Raw genomic sequence first — 22,138 nt, 5'->3', positions numbered from 1 at the left:
GATATTACTGCCATATCGGGAAGAAAAGCAACTTCTCACAAAAGCACGTATCTGTTATGCCTTCGGATGTGACCAAATTGTATGCTGTAACTTTAACCAAAGTGCGTAGACACTGCCTGAGGTGATAAGGAACACTATCTTTGAACAATTTCCACATTTAGTTCAGTCATGGCAGTTGTTTCTTCAATCTAAGGCTTTTATTTTTAAAACTTAGGGTTTTTTCCTCCAGCTTTATTGAGATCTAGTTGACGACTCAGGGCTCCTAAACCTCATTCAGAACCAACCAGCACGGATTACCCATTTAAAAACTTGTATTCACTCCTGGAGCTGAAAAGTAGTTTCCTAGCTTCAGGTAACTTCCTGGAGAGGATAGGTCATAGGATCTTCTGTGTCTGGTAGTAAGGCTTCAAATTCCCCTCTAATGTGCTTATAAATTCTGAACAAATGAATAAATGAATGTCCTCTAGGCCTTTGTTTGCTGGTTCTTTTAGTCCATTTAGAGCTGACTGCCCTTTTAAGAACCTGCTCAGAGGCCTTAGTATTTTCCCTTGTACTGATCTCTGTTTTAAAATAACAGCTCAGAGACATGAATCTGTGAATTGTCATGGGATTTTTACTGGAAGAGGTGAAAATACTTCGTAAGATGGGCTGAACATCCCTCCCTCCCAAACATGTTCACTGTGCAAAATGTAAAATAACGAGGTTTGGAGAGAAGAGCTGAGATGGCAACTGAAGGTCATGGGAGGGAACATGGAACATGTGTCCACAGTGAACAGCTCAGGCCTGGGCTGAGAGGGCCAAGAACAGTGGCCACACAAAGGATCTGAGTGCACATCTCTGAACTGTCCACGGATGAGTATGTATACGTATGTACAATTAGGTTATTCTCACTTTTTCCCTCTTCTCTCCCTTTTCCTCCATTCTGCTCAGACCCAGGCCTCTTTCCACAAGAGGGAAAAACAAAGGAAGCTAAGCAAACCGTCACTGAATGGTGATCAGTCCCACATTCGACAGCTTCCGAGCTAATACAGGACCCTTTTAAGTATTCACTGAGCGCCTAGGAGTCCTTCTCCATTTGTTTCAGGATGCGCCATTTGACTGGGTTACTCAGTACGCTTCAGGTCAACTATGTTCTTTCACTTCCCAGCCTCAAGGTTGTCCTATCAGTTGAACTGGACCATCATATAGCACTGACAGCCACCTGCGATTTTAACAGACCTAGGGCTTTTGTGTTAACCCTCATGAAAGCTTCTTGGGCGGATGCTTTCCAAGTGTAATCCTGGATGAGGTTTGTTCTGGCTGGATGTGCCTTTCCTAGTCCCTGAGCTCCAGCTGTACACGTTGTATGTGGCTGCTATCAAATGCGGCATCCTGTGGATGCCATCTGATGATGGCTTGGACGTAGTTCCTTTTCTGAAAACATTCACTGTCTTCGTTCTTCTTTTCTAAGACCAGGTCAGAGTTTATACAGGCCAACTGATTTTCCCCTCACAGGGCTTCTCTGACTCTTGACATTTCTTGGGTATGTTGGGGTTTAGTGCTTTTGCAAAGATTTACTGCAAAAATGGATGGCATTCTTCCACTTGTCTTTCTGGAAGTAGGAGTTGCCAATTCAGGCAAAAACTCTTACTACCTGTTATTAGTCCAATCTGTTTTCTCTTTCTACTTCAATGGCCTTCTCACAAAGCTCTTGCAATTATTACATTTGTCCTTTTCTTTTTTTAAAAAAATGTTTATTTTTGAGAGAGAGAGAGAGAGAGTGCGTGCACACGCATGCACATGCGCAAACAGGGGAGGGGCAGAGACAGAGGGAGACCCAGGATCCCAAGTGGGCTCTGCGCTGACAGCACAGAGCCCGATGGGCTCCAACTCACAAACCGTCAGATCATGACCTGAGCTGAAGTCAGATTCTTAACCGACTGAGCCACCCAGGTGCCCCCACAGTTGATCTTTTCAAAGAATGTTGTTGTGACTGATACGATATGTTGACGGAATCCATATCTGTGACAGGGTTACGCCTCTTCAAGGCAGCGCCAAGCCTTCTTATTTTCCAACGCGTTTTCTTCATACGTCTTTCTGTTTGTTCTCTGGAAGATCTCCTCTCACTGTCTTCCATTTGGACCCTGTTTTGAGGAGGGGTGCTGTTGGTGTCAAAGCCCCCTCCCTCCTCACTCACACTGCCTGATCAATGCTAAGAACACAGAGAACTGCCATGACTTGGGTATTTTGCAGTTTGCTACCCAGATCAGTTTACTGCTCAGTTCCTTTATTAGTTTCTTACAGGAAGAATCATCAAAGCAGTGGTCTGTCCTACAGTTGCTTCCTAAGTACTGGGACAGATCAGGCATCAATTTCCTCTCCATCAGCCAAGCCCCCAGGTTTTATAAACCCTGTCTGTGCTGGGGGATTATCTGCTTCACGCTTGAAGCCCTCTTGCATGGGTTCCCTTGGATTCTTCAAGCCAGTTTAAGAATTCAAGTGGTTACGTTCTGCAAACATCCCTCGTGTCAGATACATTTTAGACAATTTCTATAGCCTTCTATATAAGCCACCTTCTCATAGTCTCCTTTCTTGCCATAGGCCAGTGGTTCTCAACTGGGGGTGATTCTGCCCCCAAGGGGACATTTGGCAATGACTAGAATTTTTCCCTTCTTTTTGTTGTGATAAAGCACACATAACATACAATTTGCCATTTGAAACTACAAGACAGTATACTTAATGCACTCACATTGTGCAACCATCACCTCTACCCAGTCACAGAATATTTTTATCGTTTATTGTCATAATAAAAATCATTTATGATTTTCATCATATTCCCAGAAGGAAACCCTACAGTGATTAAGCAGTCATTCCCAATTCCTCTCCCCGCACCCCCCCCCCCCCCCAATCCCCTGGCAACCACTGATCTGCTCTCTCTCTGGATTTGCCTCTCCTGGATATTTCATATAAGGGGACTCATAAAATTCCACGAAAGTGGAATTCATAAAATATGTGGCCTTTGCTGTCTGGCTTCTTTGATGAAGCATGATGTTTTCACGGTTCATCCATGTTACACAACGTGTAAGTATTTCATTCCTTATTACGGCCGAATAATATTCCACTATACGGATATACACTTGGTGTACGTATTCATCATTTGATGGACATTTGGGTTGTTTCCACCTTTTTGGCTATCAGATACACTGGTCTCTAATGGAGGATTCCACTGGTATCTAGCAGACAAAGATCAAGAATGCTGGTAACATTCTATAGTGAAGAGGATAGCCTTCATCACAACAAAGAATTATCCAGTGCAAACGTCAACAGTGCCGAGGTTGAGAAACCTTGGCACGTGCTGTAAAATGACTACTACAGAGTAAATGATTCAAGGGAATCTCACTTGATAGATTCTGACCAGCATCCGAAGGAATCATCAACGTGATGAGCACTCAGGGCTTTAAAGCCCTCCTCTTTCAATCCATCTTCTAGAAGTAACTAGAACTCTGGTCCTTTCTCCTTTCCCTCTGGTCAAGAGGTTGACTGTCACGAGAGCTGCCTGACCCTTCTATGGACTCAAAGTACACATCATTACCTTTGCTTTCCTTTCAACAGGCAGCTGATACTGTCTCAGAAACTCCTCTCTCACACCTCAGGATTTGGCACCTGCCACACGATTTTAACTTTACAGCAATAATATTTAAACGTTACTAGAACATGTGCTAAACACACTACATGCATTATTATACTCAATTCTCAGAATAATCTTAAGCACTTGGCTTTATTCTGATCTTTCTTTTAGAGATGAGCTTGGAGTTGTTTAATAATTTATCCAAGGTTATGTCATTAATAAGTAGCAAAGTCAGCCTTCAAAATCAGGTCTAATTCTCAGCTGAAGTTTTTCACTCCAATGTTATACACTTTGGACACTTATCACATGTGACTTAATATCACAATTATTGCAGGAGTAGACATCACCTACGCTTAAAACCTAGGTCTGCTGAGGGCAATTCTGGGAAACTTTGTTTCCTCACTCAATATAAAAGCAATCACTCAGGGGTGCCTGGGTGACCCGGTCAGTTAAGCATCTGACTCTTGGTTTCAGCTCAGGTCATGGTCTCACGGTTTGTGGGTTTGAGCCCCACGCTGGGCCCTGCAATGACAGCATGGAGCCTGCGTGGGATTCTTCTCTCTTTCCCCATCTCTGCCTCTCCCTCTCTCTCTGCCATTCCTCTGCTTGTGTGTGCTCTTTTCCTCTCTCTCAAAGTATATAAATAAGCTTAAAAAAAAGAGTAATCACTCAGGAAAGTGCCTGACTTGTTTTCAATCAGTTATTCTCACCAAGTGCACAGTAAGTATCTAAAATAGTGAGAACAGGGGCGCCTGGGTGGCTCAGTCGGTTAAGCGTTCGACTTCGGCTCAGGTCACGATCTCGCAGTATGTGAGTTCGAGCCCCGCGTCGGGCTCTGTGCTGACTGCTCAGAGCCTGGAGCCTGTTTCAGATTCTGTGTCTCCCTCTCTCTCTGACCCTCCCCCATTCATGCTCTGTCTCTCTCTGTCTCAAAAATAAATAAACGTTAAAAAAAAAAAATTTAAAATAGTGAGAACAGAAAGATCAAAAGGAAAACAAAACTCGAGAGTAGTAAAGGGAACGTTTCCCCCTGGTAGAATCCTCACTCCACGACGCTATTATCCAGGCAGTAATTTCCACTGGGCACTTTTGGGGGGCCAGGAAGCAGGGCCTCTCTCTAACTGATATCTTTTGTCTCACTTGATATTCATACCTTTCATTATTCTTTGCTACTAAGAACTTTGTATCGGGGAGCCTGGGTGGCTCAGTTGGTTAAACCTCTGACTTCAGCTCAGGTCATGATCTCATGGTCCGGGAATTCAACCCTCGCATTGGGCTCTGTGCTGAGAGCTCAGAGCCTGGAGCCTGCTTCGGATTCTGTGTCTCCTTCTTTTCTCTACCCCTCCCCCACTCACACTCTGTCTCTGTCTCTCAATAACGAATAAATTAAAAAAAAAAAAAAAGAACTTTGTATCTTCTGAGAATGTTGGGGTCTTTCCCTGCACTCATGCCACTATGCAGGAACTGTCTCTCCCTGAAAAGGGTCTTACACAAAAGCTCAAAGAATGTTTGTTACATATAATTCTACAAGTATCTTAATGTCCTTCCACTGTGGGAACACTCAAATGTAGTGCTTTGCACCAAGCACAAATCTAGAATGTCCAAACTGGCACCTATGAGTGTAATAATCTGTTACCTCAGGAGAAATTTCCAACCTAAGAAAAGGCCATACTTAGTACTCGGAAACTGTACTCCCTCCCCTGGGTCACATGGATACTTCACCCTCATTGGAAAGGACTAATATGAAAAATGACCACAGGCAATGCACGACATGAAAGTTCAGAAGGTACAATATAAAAGCTACAACTATAAATATCATCACAGAGAAGAAATTTTACAAGATGGCCCTGAATCCATGGGAGAGGCAAGATCTAAACTTTGCTCCTAACAGCTTATTAAGTCCCTCCTGCCATATTCAGGTCAGCAGGGCTATTACTGTCACAGGTACACCAGCTGAGTGGAGACGTCTTAGCAAGCTGGGAGAATAGGTAATGCCAGGGAAAAAAAGAGCTTTCTTTCCCTATTTGCCAGACTTCTTTTGTAACAAAGCGATACGTTCATTTCCTATGCTAATCTTCTCATCTTTTTCTATACTGCTAAAGGTGCAGCACCTAGCCATAAAACCTCTTCCTTCTAGAGGCGCCTGGATGGCTCAGTGGGTCGAGCATCTGATTCTTGAATTCAGTTCAGGTCATGATCTCATGGTTTGTGAGCTCGAGCCCTGGGTTGGGCTCTGAGCTGACAACATGGAACATGCTTGGGATTCTCTCTCTGCCCCTCCCTTGCTTGTGCACTCTCTCTCTTTCTCTCTCTCAAAATAAATAAATAAACTAAAAAAAAAAAAAACAGGGGCGCCTGGGTGGCGCAGTCGGTTAAGCGTCCGACTTCAGCCAGGTCACGATCTCGCGGTCTGTGAGTTCGAGCCCCGCGTCGGGCTCTGGGCTGATGGCTCAGAGCCTGGAGCCTGTTTCCGATTCTGTGTCTCCCTCTCTCTCTGCCCCTCCCCCGTTCATGCTCTGTCTCTCTCTGTCCCAAAAATAAATAAACGTTGAAAAAAAAAATTAAAAAAAAAAAAAAACAAAAAAAACCTCTTCCTTCACACCATACGAACGTTAATGATTTCTAAAAAATTTCCATTCTCCTGAAACATAACATCTAAATCTAAAAAAACAGCATAATGTCTTACTTGGGTTGTCTATAAACCACAATCTATACTACTTAATGGTCCATGTGGAAGGCTTTCATTACATATTGCTAATGATAGGATTTATAGCCTTTAATCCTCTTTACCATTTGCTTTTGTCTAGATTATTTCAAATTCAGTTCACATTAAAACTCTACTTACTTCTTCATTTTGCGGGGTTGCAGGAGGCCTTTCTAAATCCAGAAAATCTAGCGGTCTTTCACTTAGTGTTAGTACACGAGGCGGGGTTTTCAGTGCCAGAGGTTTAAAGGGAGTTGACTGTATAAGGTCAAGATCCGCTGGTCTTGAAAATGGAATGTCTTCATTATTTCCTAGAGTAACGAAATAGAAGGGAAGGAGGTTTTAAAAAGAGAGTGGTTTTATTAAAGACTATCTGCCATTACACACCCCCTAGAATGTCTAAAGTTAAAAGACTGATGGTACAAAGTGTTGGCAAGGGTGTGGAGCAGTCAAAACTTTCATGCATCACTGATGGGAATATCACAGGGTACAATCAGTTTCACAAACAGCATGACAGTTTTCCATAAAGTTAAACACAATTTACAATATGACCTAACAATTCCACTCCTAGGAATACGAAAACCCACGTCCTCACAAGGACTTGTATGTCAACACTCACAGCAGCTTTCATCCTAACAGTCCCAAACAGGAAACAACCCAAATCTCCATCCGTAGGTGACCGGATGAACAAACTGGGGTGTATTCACATAGTGGAATGTTACCCAGGAGTAAAACGGAATGAACAACTGATGCATGCAAGAACTTGAAAGAGTTTCAAAAAGCCTGGAACTGAGGGGGAGGAACTAAATGAGATGGGGCACAAGGGTACCTTTCAGGGTAATGAACATGTGCCATAGCTAGACTGTCGTGGACAGTTACAGGAGCATATACGTTGGCCAAAACTCATCGAGCCGTATGCTTAAAAGTCACACGTATTTTATGTATGTAAATTATATGTCAACTGGTTGCATTATTAAAAAATATTGTTTGAAATTTCAGCCTATTAGGACAGAAATTTTGCAAATACTGCCAAGTTGTATTTCCCAGCCCCTTTCCTAAACAATAGTTTGAAAGACCCAGAAGTTTTCATAAAAAGCCAAAAACCAAAGCTTTATCCGGCGACTTTACAAACAAAACGTCAGGTACCTGCCACAACGATCCTCTCTGGAACCTGCATAACGACGCTAGCATTCGGAGCTCCTTCTTGGAATCCTTGCTCCAGATCAGCATTTGGTGGTGCTACCTTTAATCTTTCCGGGACCCTCATCTGCTGACTAATACCTTCGGTGTATTCCATTTCATACTGAATTCGACTAATTTCCGCCATCTCAGCAGCGCGGGGAGAAGGAAATGCTGCCCCACTCACTCTGTGGGCAAGAATTTAAAGATGGAGGGGTGTGTGTGACCACATGTTACGATGCCAGTCTTCTTAACACGGCCAAGTTAGAAGACAGTACCTTGTGGGAAGAGCAGAAGGGGCCTTCTCTTTTGCGAGTACCAAACACATACAAAGCAAAAACAAAAGAGCGAAGAAAACGGTTTCCTCAACAGAATGCCTTCTCACTTTATCAGCTGAATTTGCACCTTGAAGACACTGCTTAGGAGCAAGTTTTTAAATCACTGTATAACCACAAAACAAATGCGCGTGCACACACACACACATGCACACACGCACACACACACACACTTCCTCTCTTTCTCTCTGCACAGATATGCATGCTGCTTATAATTCAAAAATGTCTGAAAGAAAATTTAAATTAAAATCTCCTAATCAATCATTTGACGGAAAGCTGCTAGGATTTTCCAAAAATGAAATGAGAAATTGCTGTCATGCATGAAAAAAATAAAACCTTTTAATGATGAAAATCAGATTCATAACGTAAATAAGGCTAATTCTCAATTTATTTTAAAAGATGTAGTCCCCTGAAAAAGCACAAAATACAAACTAAAACTTCTCTTACTAAATGTATACCTGGTGACCGAGATGCAAAGAACGTCAAATATAGACTCTGTAGTAATAATCCTTAACGGACGTGTTCATTTTGGGGGAATCAGAAGCTTCACATTTCTTTGCAGTTAATACTGTATTTACATGTATATTTTTAAAAAGCATAACATGCCATTAAGGGGAGAGACAGTACCGACGCATGGAATAACCTTCTAAATTAGAGAAGGACCCATGCTTCGGGGAAATGGCGAAGAAAGCTCCCCCCATACACATAGTGCTGGTGAAAGCATAAAAGATCAGCCTATGGCGACCAGCTTTCAAGCCGCAATCTCTCAAGCCTATAATAGCAGCTCAACTGAATAAAGTGTCACTGACCTTCCTACTGGTGTATCACTGCTTGTTCTTTCACTCATTTGCAACACAGTACATACACACCTAGAACAGCTATTAAAATACTGCTACCCTGTGGTTCAGTTTCCTTTATGCAACAATCGCCCTACAGATCTGAACTTTTTTGGAGGTGAACATAACAACACCAAGACTGCTTTTCCAGCTGTAAAAAAGAAAGAATAAAGATCAGTATTTCCACAGTTCATTTTATTACACAAAAAAAGCCATGAATAAAAGTAAATATCCCCTTAAAATGATCTACTAAGACCTGATCCACAAAACCACTTTTCACATTTCTACTAAACAGTTATTCTACGTCTGAAAAATCAAGAAGATGGTTTTATGCACAGTCACTATTTTATGATTTTGCAAACGGGATAAAGCTAATCAAATATACAGAAGAATGTGCAGTCAGATTAAAAACAAACATCTTGCCATAAAACTCCTTTAATCGTTATATTCTGAAGGGGAATAAAAGTCCTTTTCTTTTTTAAGACAAGCACAACACAAATGAAGAAATCACGACGAGAATGTAAAGGTCAGAAGTAAATGTACTTGACGTGGCCTAAAAAACCGATGTAGAAGTAATGGTTTCTTTAAAAGGAAATGACTTCAAAAGCCAAATTATACTGAATTTTCAGCAAAAAGTATTATATGTAAATCAAGGGCAATAACAATTAAAGACCGTTCTACCTGGGGTAATTAAAGGCCAGTCATACCTGGGGTATCTCCTAACCTGCATGTCAGAGATATGTTACTACCCTTGACCAACCTCACTCAATGAGATGCTGAGGACAGTTCTTGGAGGTTGCAACAAGTTACTTAGGGACAAGCGGTTAATTAGTAATTACGACTGCTAAACTGCTTCCTTTATTCTTTACCCAAAGGTGGGAACTTTGAGGATCTGGCACGCAGATGGCTTAAAGACTAAGAAAATAGAGGCAAAAGACAAAATTTTTACTCACAAATGTGTACCAGTGGCTGCTTGCTATTCGGCACTATCTGCTTCTGTGGTTCATATTAAATCCTTTAACGTCCTTCAAGGTGCCTATGCTGGATTTAGAGCCACTTTTGTCCCTAAGGGAGAAAAACAGGAGTTAATTGAGAAGCGACGTGATACCAACGTTAGGGACGCATTGCTGGAAATCCTCTAAGTGATAAGTCACCAAAGATATACAACCTTACATTAAGAAGCCAATAATGAAAGAAAAAATTAACAAGCTCACCACCAAGTTTAGTCCCACAGCCGGGGCCCTGCAACCATTCATCAGGTAGTGCAAGATAAAATAAAGAACTGTCATCATTTCTGATGTGAATTTAGAAAGATGTGGCAGATGAAAAGCATTTAAATATAAAAGAATCTTAACAATTATGTGTAAATGCATATACACATATAAAGGAGGAACAAATGTATTGGCTAAGTTTTCATTCAGCTATTTTCACTCAATACGTAATTTAATTTCATATTTTTTTAATGTCATTCACAACTTTCATTCAGTGTTTTAATTTGAACCAGCAATACAGGGCACATGGTAAAGAACACGCAAGAACACACGGAGAAAATACAGTGTCCCACCAGATCCTATCCTATAACCACCCAGGTCCCCACGGGCAACCTCTATTATCAATTTTTGTGCATCTTTCTAGAAGAGAACCTCTTGCAATTCTTGGGTGCATCTGAAACACAGTAAAAGCTTATCTTCAACTATGATACAGTAAAGACGTGTCTCAAAAGGATTATAGTACTGTGACATTATAAATTGAAGTTTTATAATAATATGCAAGGGCCAAAGATAACCAAACAACATTATATCCCTGAAATGTGCTATTCCCCCCCACTCCGTTTACTGCATTTCAGTCTTCTTACTGGCTTTCCACTGGTACATCCCACTGAGCCTCAACATTTCATTCTACAGCAACATCTGGTCTTAGGAGAATCTCTCAGTTTGTAAAATATCACAGACTTAGATCATAAAGGTAGACACTGAAAAGACAACTTCTGGAAAAAGCCACATTCTCCTGCAGCCTATCTGAGCTACCTAAATTTAAAAAGTAAATGGTCTGGGGTGCCAGGGTGGCTCAGTTGATTAAGACTCCGACTTCAGCTCAGGTCATGATCTCACAGTCCATGAGTTCAAGCCCCGCAATGGGCTCTGTGCTGACTGCTGGGAGCCTGGAGCCTGCTTTGGCTCCCTCTGTGTCTCCCTCTGTCTCTGTCCCTCCCCTGCTCACACTCTGTCTCTCTCTCTCTCTCTCTCTCTCTCAAAAATAAACATTAGAAAAAAAAAAAAGTAAATGGAGCTTTTCTAAGATTTAACACTGCACTGTCCTAATTAGATAAGAATCTATGTTTCCCCCCTCATTCATTAGACTATAGCATGTTTGGTATTATGTTTTGGCAATACATAAAATAAACTTCTCATTTGGAGCTAAGACACTAATTCCTGAGGTTCTGTAATTAGAATCTACTAGGCAACCGGTCCACAATTCTCCACTGTATAACTAAGGAGACCAAATCACTCTTAGAATCAGAGATGATCTTAGACCTCTAATTTCTAAGCCTAGTACTTCCCAAACACAAGTAACTTACCGATTTCATAGTTGTTTTCCACAAACTATACGTTTTCTCTTATCCACACTTCATTCTTCCTTTATCTCAACTTTAAAAAATACTGACTAAATGTGTTTTGAAAGGAAATTTTACATAACTCCTTCAAACCACGGATCTGATGTATCTATACATACATGTAACAAAAACATAACTATTTGAAACAATCCTTATCCATATACTATCTAGAATCAAGTCAGACCCCACTCATGGAAAGCGTCCCAGTTTTGGGACACAATGATTCAAGCTTGACTTTAATCTCTGTATCAGAACACTGGAACCCAGAGAAACAGCCCAGGAAGTCACAGAAACAGCTTGGGTCAAATTGATTGTGGTTGCAAAGCTTTATAAAATGCTCCAATTATTTAAAAAAAAAAGTGTCTGGTTCTTTATCACTTACTGTGTGAACCTAGTTTAAGGTTTTTATATAGGTCACCCTGTTTCAGTTCTCTTTTCAAGCAACTAAACAAACGGGTGTATTAGCAAATCAGGGTGTAGCGATCCAGGATTAACTGCAGTGTTTAAAGAAATGTCACTGAAAACTTAGAAAAACATAAATTATCAAATTTTAAAGTAAGGCTGTGCATCCACAGAAAACAAGTTTCAACACCAGAAGGGAGGAAAGCAAGAGCTAAACTGTGCAATCCTACAATGGGGCAGCCCTATCAGACAGGAAGGGACAGAACACACAATTTCCTTTTGGAAAGAACAGCGAAAAGCAATTCGCATGCGTTTGAAACCCAAAAGATAGCAGCTCCTACACATAATTTAATTATATGGGGAAAGACTACTGAGTACAACCAAATCGTTCTAATTCTTTCCAAATCCATTTACCTGAGGGTTTTTTCCTTTGGGATCTCATTCTGTGTCAAATCGACACAGAAACAATTTTGTTTGTCTGTTTTGTTTTTTTTTTAATTTTAATCTAAGGAGAGAAAACATTTAAGGTCCTTCCGATCAAGTCTCTCAGTGGATGCGAGGCTTGAATACAACTGGTTCTACATTTGGGAACAAGGGCCTGGGGCTTTTCTTATCTGCTGCAATCAAAAGATGCCACCACTTTGAAAGGTTCCTCATCCCCCAAAACAGCGCCCCTCGCTCTAACGACGCAGGACGCGGCCCGGGGTGTTCCTGCACCATCCAAGGGGCCTCGCCCTGCAGACCAAGGTCAGAGGCTCCGAGGAACAGGCGCTCGAGTTTTCCTCCGGCTGCCCAGCTCCTGGAAGGGAATCCGAGAAGCAACTCCCACCATCCACACCTGGGAGAAGGCTGCTTACAAGACGGACCCGACCAAGGGGCCTCCCGCGGCCGACCAGCTTCCAACCAGGCCTTCCTTTGCGAACACGTCATTTTCCACAAAGTACAAACCAGAACCCAAAACTGTAAAGTCCGTAGGCGGCTGGTTCAAGGTCATACCGAAAGATGCCTCGGGGGCCTTGGCCGGGAAGGATGAGGGAAGACCACCAGCAAAGCTCCGCGTTCAAGCTCTCGGGACGCCCCCAAGGTTTCTCAACGCCCTCCCCCAAACTATTTTCTAGCCAGGAAAGTCCACATTTGTGGTCAAAATGAGACCCCGAGCTAGAAAGGCGGGGAGAGGTTAGCCCGAAAAAGCTTGCAGGAGCGTGTGCTGTTCTCCCTTGAGCTCCTCGGGGACCGAGGAGGCGGCAAGGCCCCGAGGAGGAAGCGGAAAGGCCAGAGCTCGGGGGTCGGGACTCGGGGCGACACCATGACACCATGAACGGGGTCACCGAGGGTCCCTCCGCCGGCCCGATGGTCACGGCCGCGGCGCCAGGCCGAGAAGCTGGCTCGGGCCGCGGGCCCCGGGTCGGGAAGGCATCAACACTCACCCCTGGGCCCGCTGGAGGGTCTCGGGCGAGGGCCGCCGCCCGCTGGCTCCCGGGGCGTTCGGGTGGGCGCTCCCAAAGGCCGTTGGCCGAGCGCACGGAGGCGCCCGGTCAAAGCACCGGCCGGAGCGGCCCACAGCGGGCCGGCAGAGACGCGAGAACGGCCGGGGCTGGCCCTTGCCAGGAACCGTAGCTGAGGCAGCTTCGTGGTCATGTGACACGGGGAAGGGCGGACGTGAGGCTCACGCACAGGAACGGGGGCAGTGCGACGGCGATGCGGGGACATCTTTGTTGAGGGCAAAGAGCGCCAACCGCAGGCAACAAAGCAAGGGCGGTGCAAATTGGCTTCACGCTTAAACTTTATTGGAGTTGGTGATCTTCAAGACCCACGTGTTTACAAGGTAAATCTTCGGTAGCCACTTAATATGACTACTTTTCAGAACTGTCTGCACCCAAATCTCTGTGGTGTGAGGCCTAATAATCTGTATATTTCGCCAATTCTGGTGGTGATCCACGCTCCAATTTTGATTTCTAGTCGAGCCCTCTAATTATTAGATGTCTTTCTTAACAGTGGCCCCTGCCCCGAGTGGCTCCTCCAGTCCTTCAAGATGAGAATGCTGTTAAAAGAGAAGTTAGGACTCAAAGTAGTTAGCAGCCTTGTTTAGCTTTCGGAGAGCCCTCTCTGGATCTAAACCCCTAACTACTAACTTCGGGAAATTCGGTACCATACACACCGACATTGGTACGGACTGAAGCCAAATCACGGAATATTTTATATGCCTGGATTTTAACAAACAGCCCAACAAGGACATACACATGAGGAGGGACTACTGTAGAATCTAAAGATATTCCAGAGATGTTACCATTCTTCAAAATAATTTGGAAAGCACTTTGAGAATTAATGTACTTGGGACCCCTTCACAATACTGGCAAATCATCCTTCCGTAAGAATAGATACAAATGTAAATAACACATCTGTTTAGTCCCATCCTGTCGCACTAGTTTAGCCAATTCTTCATAAGTGTCCTTTTGGAGTTTTGATCCCAACAGAGTTTCAAACTCAAATTTTCTCCCTCTTCCCAGTTCAGATACCTTCTCCTGAAATTTTTTTTTTTTTAGTTCATGGCAAGATTATTTTTCCAGTCACCAAGTTTTAGTATACGTGCTGCCGAAGCGAGCACTCCAGTCACCAAGTTTTAAAACTCTGAAGCTCTGAAGTCATCTTTCACTGTCTCCCAAGCGCCCCCCCCCCCCCCCCCCCCCGCTTCAGATTCCCTCATCTTAATACCAACTGTCCACTTTCTCTGTCCATTCTTTTCCCCCTGCTAGACCATTACCCATCATCTGGGCTGATGACCTTTTAACTGGCCTCCCCATCTCTACAATCATTTTTCCCCCTCTAATTCTTACTAGAGGCTGGCAAAGAACCTCATTTTACAAACTGTGACATCCCAAATTTGAAGCCCTAGGTTTAAAAGAAATTGATGACTTATAGTTCTCTACAATTCAGGAGTCCATAACAGCAATCCAGTAATTTTTATTTTTATTTTTAAAAATTTTTTTTTTTTTCAACGTGTATTTATTTTTGGGACAGAGAGAAACAGAGCATGAACGGGGGAGGGGCAGAGAGAGAGGGAGACACAGAATCAGAAACAGGCTCCAGGCTCTGAGCCATCAGCCCAGAGCCCGACGTGGGGCTCCAACTCACGGACCGCGAGATCGTGACCTGGCTGAAGTCGGACGCCCAACCGACTGCGCCACCCAGGCGCCCAATCCAGTAATTTTTAAAAACACTTGAAATTATGGAATAGCCTGGCAAGGGCAGTATATAAGACACTAGACCTTCTAGGTTACCATTTATATGATCATTTTCTTTTGTCAGAATCTTCACTGGCTCTTATACCAGCCAATGAAGTACAAGTTCAACCTGGTATCTGAAAGTCTACCTAATATGTGCCTAACTCTTACTACTCCACTTTATTTACCACTGTTTGTGTATGTATGCGTATGTGATGTTTCCATATACAGAGAATACATATATTCCATATGTTATGTATTCCATGTATATTCTTATAGTCTATGTATTCTTGACCACGAATTATTCTCTGAGATAGGTCCATGCTTTCCTAACTACCTACCCTTATCCATGCTCTTCCTGACACCTGGAATGCTATCGTGCCTTTGACGACCTTTTGCTTCTTGGAATCTTGACTAGCCTTAAAGGACCACCTAAAATATTCCTTATTTTATAATTATTTCCTGAGGCCTCCAATTTTTGAATCACTATTTGTTGTTTTTTGTAACACTTATCACATTCTGTCCAGTATTATCATTAATCTATGTATTCGCCTTATTTTTTGTTCTGTGTTGAGACCACAGATGAAGTTCTTGTGTTTGAGACCAAGGTCTGTGTCTCACTCATCTGGATGTCTTCTGTGGAGCCAAATATCTTGAGCATCGTGTAGGTCTTGGGTATAAAGTGATAAGACCCATTTCCTGGTTTGGCTGACAAACTGTAATTCATGATAATTCCAAAGCAACAGTTCTACAAAGTCTTTGAGCAATGTCAGCATTTTTACCTTAGAGTCTGCAAACACCCCGAGAGAGAAGGTCATATTTATGTGAATGTTTAAGATTTAGTCTGGTTATACAACATCATTTACTTTTTACTCCGTGTTTGGTTGTTTCTCACTTTCCAGTAGGCAGAGCTGGGAATAGGGTGAGGTGACCTAGGCAGTGTTAATACTCTGCGAGTGCCCTGTCAGTAGGTTGCTAAGAATCCATTAGAGACTGATCACTATTTTCCTTCCAAACAGGCTTGTAAGTAGAGAGAGAACGGCCACTTCATTCATTCCTCTACTTGCCAGCAGTAAAAATAAGTTCATTTAAATAAACACTTTTTTTTTTGGCTCAAAATGTTTTCAATTTAGATTTTGGGTCCAGTTAAGAGAATACTTCTAAAATATGTATTTGAGCAAGAATTTTCTTTGTCTTAGAACTATTACTCAGGATTCCTGTTCATTCACCTTCCTTTGATTCTTCTGATTGCCATTTTACACAGCCTGAAAGTTCCTTACTTACAAAATTTCATTATTTTGCATATGAAAAGCATTCCTCTTTACTGTTTCTTTACATTTAAAATTTTACGAGTATGTTTCCTTGAATGAGGAGTATTTGTATTATCAATGGGAAACATCAAAACGTATGACCCATAATTTCGGTAATCTATACATTTTCTTAACTGATTTGTAAAAATTTTTTAAACACCCTAATAGAAAAACGAGCAAAGATATGATCAGGCCCTTCACAGGAAAACAAAAACAAGCACTAATAAAAAATACTAATAACAAAGCAAATATTCATTAAATGTGACAAATCACTGGTAGTGAGAAGAATATAAATTAAAATGGGATAGGCAAAATTGTAAAGTAATAGCAATACCCAGAATTGGTGAAAGCGTAAGGAGATGGGTGTTTACACTGTTAGAGCTTGAAATTCTCACAACCTTCCTGGAGAACATTTTGTATGTACATCAAAGACCAAGATTGTGGGAGTCCTTTGATGCTATAATTTTCCTTCTAGAGGTTGATCCTGAGGAAGTAACAGTAAAATTGAAATGAAATACTTACAATAGGGGGTGACTGGGTGGCTCAGTCAGTTGAGTGTCCAACTCTTGATTTCAGCTCAGGTCATGATCCCAAAGGTCATGGGATCGAGCCCCACGTTGGACTCCACACTGAGCATGGAACCTGCTTGAGATTCTCTCTCTCTGTCTCTCTCCCTCTCTCCTTTTCCCCCTCTCCCTCCTTCTGCCCCTCTCTCCTGCTTGTGTGCTCTCATTCACTCCCTCTCTAAAAATTAAAGAAAAAAAAGAAATATGTACAATATATTCATAATAAAACTAAATCAAGTGTCCACCAATTGGGGATTCAACGACTTATGTAGTAAATCCATGCAATGGACTATGGTGTAAATAACGATTACTTCTTGTCTATTGATGTGAAAATATGTCCATAAAGTATTAAGTTAAAAAAAATCTGGTAACAAAATAGCATGTTTTTATCCCAAGTTTGTGTAAAAACATATTTACAGGGAAAAACTCTGGAAGGGCATATACCTTATTTATCTTGGGTGAGCGTGACGGGTTAGATCATGGCAATTTTTATATTCTTCATAAGTTTGCATCATGTGTTGTTTTAACAGTGAATATATATTATTTTTACAACTTAGAAAATTATCTCCATTTTGAAAAAAATAAGACCAGATATCATTTTTTCAATTTTATTTTTAGACAATACAATAAAATAATTTTTAACTATAATTACAGAAATATTAGTACATTACAACATTGTAATGTCAGGATATAATAATATAAAATATTCAATATATTTTAAATATATTTCATTTGGTTATAGAGTAAACATTAAATTAAGTTTAGTTGCAGTAAGTTACATTTGCTGCATAGAAAAATCTTTGTAAGTTAAATTAGCACTGAAATTCAAATTTAGCATTATTGTAATACTTTCATAAATAAGTTAATAATGTTTACCTTGCAAAAAGAGAGACCTCTGAGAAATCCATTATTTTAGCACACTGTGAAATTCCAAAGTTGAAGCCCCAATTTTAAAAGAAACAAGGTATTTACATTTTATCTACAAAGGTAAGTCTGCATAACACTATAAGCTACTCCTAGGCGTCTGGAAAGCGAGGCAGGGGAGCTGTGTTTCAATGGTCAGCCTCAGACGTGTGACATATGGCAGAGCAGCTGTTAATGGCTTCACTGGAATGTAAGGCTTTCGTACAGCCTGTCTTTGTCAGAAGTGAAACACTGATAAGCAGCCGGAGGAGAGGAGGCTTGGCTAAGCGGAGGCCAGTCCTTTGGCTGTAGCACCAATCTAGGGCTTTCTGGATTAGTAAAATTAGCCGACCTTCAGGCTAATTGTGACCTGGGACTTCAAAGAGAGGGACAGATGGAGCTATAGCAGCCAGCGGTGCCAGGTAACTGCCCGCAGAATCTTCTCTTGGCTGTTTGCCTCCATCACCTGTTCTAACGTGGAGTGCTTTGGCAATCGCCTGGAGTGCTTGTGAAAATTCACATTTCTGGGCCTTACCCCCTAGAGTTTCTGATTCTGTAGGTCTGCGATGCCCTAAAATGGGCATTCGTAGCAAGCTCCCAGATGCTGCTGATGCAGCTGGTCCAGGGACCACACTTTGAGAACTACTGGCTTACAGAGGGTTGTGGGCGTCAGTTAGCCCTCTATGCCATTATTGTACGATTGGGACCGTAGGGTATCTGTAGAGCAAAAAAGTCTTAATAGGAGGTGAGTCTACGTAAACTAAGTAAAATGCACTTCATAACGTTCAAATGTACAAATGTCTTGATGGCAGTCATGTGAGCAGCGAAGGATGGGAACCACAGTCACAGTGTGTGCTGTCCTGTGCGGTCACACCTTCACTTCGCAACTGAGACAGAAGCAATGACCTGAATTTGAATATCAGCACCACCGAGGCCACCTGGGGGGATCAAGAAGCGTCTTCAGAACTTTGCCTCAGGATACCTGGCCTCAGATCCATCAGAGAGTGTCACCATCAAGTACAAGTGGTTTCTAGAGTTTTGCAGACCTTTGTTTTCTTAACATTGTTCCTACCTGGCTTCTGCAATGCCTAAGAGAAGCTAGATATCCTGGGCTTTCCCTGGGCAAAGATCTTATTTGTAAACCTTTACAGAGATCTACTGAATTATGCTGATGGCATATAACAACAGTGAAGGACAGTGACAAAGGAAGAAAAGGGGGAAAAAAAACCCCAGCTCGGATATGTGGGAGTCTTAACGGCAGCAGTAAGTTCATCACCTCTTCTGGATTATCAGGTCGAAAGCAAGTCTCTTTTTCTCCCCCTTACTAGCTACAATTTAGCACCATGCCTGGGACATGGCTTGGTGCTGAATGAAATGCTTGTTCAGTTGAATTAAGTAACCTGGGGAATGTATCAACACAGTGAAAAGCAAATTTTAAGACCTATATCTGCCAAACTATACAATTTGTACATTAAGATTTTTACACAACTCTTTCCACACGGTTGGTAAGAATATGTAATATAAAACACATTTTTTTTTTTTTTTACAAAAAAAAAAAGAATTAGAGAAATAGCCAGGGAATTAATCTGGAAATCCCCAGGTTAAATGGAATATGAATGGATCACAGCAAGGGAATAATCCCTGGAGCCCGATTAGCCAACAAACGTCTTAAGTCTTCTGACCATCTATAGGGATGGGGTTAAAGTGCACATTGAAGTAGTGTCCTTGTTATTTGTGCGGGTGAGCTGGCAAAACGGAAGTGAGATACATCGCAGAGTATGTGTATAACATCAGCCTATTAAAATTAATTCAGTAAGGGTAACCATGGGAACACAAGCAGGTCGTACTGCTGCAGTGAAATGAATTCCATGGGAAAACAAAGCTTTAAAAAAATATGAAACCCCCTTTTGGCCTTAGTCTTGGGTACCTTTGAAAGAGCCCTAGAATATCCATGAACCTTAGTTCGGTTCTGGTTTCCTCAGGCCTTCGGTTACTGAACGGGTCTGAAAGTACAGTACAATTCATGAGGCTCTATTACTCCACCTGCCCCCATCTCCTTCCTGTCCCAGGGGCTAAAGTTTTAGGGAGGGGTTGGTGGCACAATCTCAAAGCGATTTAGCCTCCCTGAGTCTCAAAGACTGGGCTAGAAGGGGGCAAATCCAGTGAACTTGTGGCATCAAACTTCATACACTCGCCATGGAGCTAGCGCACCGGATACGAATGGAAGATGAGCTCAGTGGTATTTTTGGCCAAGTCTGCCTTGCCGCGGGAAACTCTGCAAGATCGCATATTTAGATACCCGGATGGCAGAACTGACGTAGAAGAAATGCTTTGTTGTGTGGGGAAACAAATAGAAACTTTGTAGTAAGTCATCACAGAACCATATTGTTTGGTTAGAGAAAACTTCCCAAATAAATGCATATTCTGCACCATTACTTGGTTATTTAGGACAAAAAAGAACAGTACTGTTTTCTTCATTGTCTTCTCTTCATGCACACCCGACAGCGACTTATTATCTTTTCTAACTCCCCAGCTTTCATAGTTGATGGAATAGGTTTTCTGAAATAAAAGCAAAAAACAAAAAAAATCTCATCAATATAGATAAAAAGGGAATATTTGCTGGCTTTGAGGTTTGTTAATAACTATTGGAGCTCATCAAATTCTATTACAGGAGGTCTATTGTTGCAACATTTTATAATGTTGTTGACATTTTATAATTTAGTTGTGTTTCAGCAGCAGTAAGGAAACATAGGCTGTGATGCAAACTCACAAATCCTCTGTTTTGTAATAAAAACCACGCTTACCATTTAAATAGTCTATATTACTCACAAGTCTGCCAGTGCAGTAAATTAAGAGTAGCAGATCGGTTAGTGGTTTTGTTTGTCACTTGCTAGAAGTTTATATACAAATGTTAAATATGTTTGGTGGTGACAGAAATCACATTTTTGGGGTCTTTATTGGTGCAGTAGTACAAAGCCATGGCTATTTGTTCACTGTAGGACACTTGTCACTGCGAGTGCCAAGCTAAACTGGATTTTGTTGGCATGAGATCTTTCCGATGTTCATCATCAACACCCAGGTAACGAAAATCTAACAGGGCAACCTCTGAATAAGTCTGTGATTGAGTCATCAGGTTAAACTTGACTTTGAATAGTTACCTGAACATTCTTTTGGGGTTTAATGAAGCCAACCAGAAACTGTAGGAATTTGAATAGTAGTTGCACGTTCCTCTTCCATGACATTCTATAAATGGACTGGCTCGGAATTCTTCCAGACAGGACCCGGGGGATGCCAGAGCCTGACCTGCGCCCTCAGAACCTGCACTTGTGAACTGTCAAGGTAAAAATCTCTGAATAAGAATTCTGTGCGTGGCGTTCAAGTTTTCAATGCTCTACTTTTGGGGGGGTAACAGACAATAAGAAAAGAAAATAGCATGAACTAAACTTCTTATGCTTCGTTACCCAGATTTGCTAATACTCTAGCTACCTTCCAAGTTGAGGGATAGTCATCAAAAAGAAAGCAAAAGCTATTTATTCTGCCTGGAATGCACCTTTTCCTCAGCTAGCTTGTTCTCGGAGTTCAGGGATCTGCTTAAATATAATCTGAAGAAGGCTTTCCTTGACATTGTCCCTTTCACAATCTCTCTCCTTATCTTTCCTTATTTCCCTTATAGTACTGATCACCCTCTGAACTCATCACTATGTTTTCAGTAAAGAAGGGGGGATAATGGATCCTAAATGATGCTACACAAAATATGAAAAACCACCCACCACATATGTGCAGCTAGCACAGTCACTGATGGTCAGTCCATAGATTTCTTCATTTAGCACTTAGATCTGGGAATCTCTTTAAAAGTCTTTTTCTCTTAGTTCCCGTCTTCATAGGAATGTCAAAGGGGCACAGTGTAAGGCAATAAGATTTTGGAGCAGACAGACTCAGGTTCAAATCCTAGCTTTACCACTTACTAGCATACCACTGCAGATAATAGAAACTACCTTTAGGGTTTCCATAAGGATTACAGAAGATCTATCTATATAAAACAGCTGCCAGGTAAAAATACAGGCATTCCATTACTAATATGGTATTACTCTTCACCTAAATGTCTTATTTAGAATTTGTGGATGAAGTCATTTTTTTTTAATGCTCCTTTACTTACAAAAAAACCCCAACTTGCTTTAAAAAAAAGTATCTTTCTAGATCTTCAAGCAAATGTCCATGGCGCGCTGTGTGCATTGACATCAGGCGGCTTCATTCCCCAGCGGCCGCCTTTCACCCAGTCCAACGTAAGATTCTAGGGGCAATCTTTACTATGACTTTGCTGTTCTTTCCTCCTTACCATGATAAAAGAGAATCCTTTCCAGAGAGAAATCCAGCCGTGAGGACAGGAGGGAATGTCAGTGGTTTGGCTGTGGATAGCTATGGCCATCGCAGGACCTTCACAGACGGTGCATCTGTAACACG

General features: G+C 41.8%; 2 protein-coding genes and 1 long non-coding RNA gene across 25 annotated transcripts in view; 1 reads left to right on the top strand and 2 right to left on the bottom strand.

The window, feature by feature from the left end:
* The window catches only part of MFF (mitochondrial fission factor), a 35,777-nt gene extending 22,481 nt beyond the window's left edge, over window positions 1-13,296 (bottom strand). For 3 of the 22 annotated variants that reach the window (XM_045481524.1, XM_045481526.1, XM_045481533.1), the window contains exons 1-5: window positions 13,105-13,268; window positions 9,615-9,726; window positions 8,635-8,812; window positions 7,458-7,678; window positions 6,453-6,622 (exon numbers count right to left, since the gene is read on the bottom strand). In XM_045481524.1, the coding sequence (XP_045337480.1) occupies window positions 6,453-6,622; window positions 7,458-7,678; window positions 8,635-8,672 (429 nt within the window). In that variant the 5' untranslated portion in view covers window positions 8,673-8,812; window positions 9,615-9,726; window positions 13,105-13,268. Of the gene's footprint in view, window positions 1-6,452; window positions 6,623-7,457; window positions 9,727-12,673; window positions 12,919-13,104 lie in introns of those variants that run through there. The other 19 variants (XM_045481522.1, XM_045481532.1, XM_045481543.1 and 16 more) reach the window with 12 other exon arrangements.
* LOC123599564 lies at window positions 13,295-19,218 on the top strand. Its single transcript, XR_006713197.1, has 2 exons — window positions 13,295-13,502; window positions 18,829-19,218. It is a non-coding gene; the product is annotated as an uncharacterized LOC123599564 (long non-coding RNA).
* The window catches only part of COL4A3 (collagen type IV alpha 3 chain), a 134,345-nt gene continuing 129,575 nt past the window's right edge, over window positions 17,369-22,138 (bottom strand). For both annotated transcript variants that reach the window (XM_045481520.1, XM_045481521.1), the window contains exons 50-52: window positions 22,014-22,128; window positions 20,836-21,008; window positions 17,369-20,236 (exon numbers count right to left, since the gene is read on the bottom strand). In XM_045481520.1, the coding sequence (XP_045337476.1) occupies window positions 20,152-20,236; window positions 20,836-21,008; window positions 22,014-22,128 (373 nt within the window). In that variant the 3' untranslated portion in view covers window positions 17,369-20,151. The remainder of the gene's footprint in view (window positions 20,237-20,835; window positions 21,009-22,013; window positions 22,129-22,138) is intronic.

This window comes from Leopardus geoffroyi, chromosome C1, assembly GCF_018350155.1.
Source record: "Leopardus geoffroyi isolate Oge1 chromosome C1, O.geoffroyi_Oge1_pat1.0, whole genome shotgun sequence".
NCBI classification, from domain to species: domain Eukaryota; kingdom Metazoa; phylum Chordata; class Mammalia; order Carnivora; family Felidae; genus Leopardus; species Leopardus geoffroyi.
Note: the sequence above shows the minus strand (reverse complement) of the source record. Positions and strands in the feature narration are given on the sequence as shown.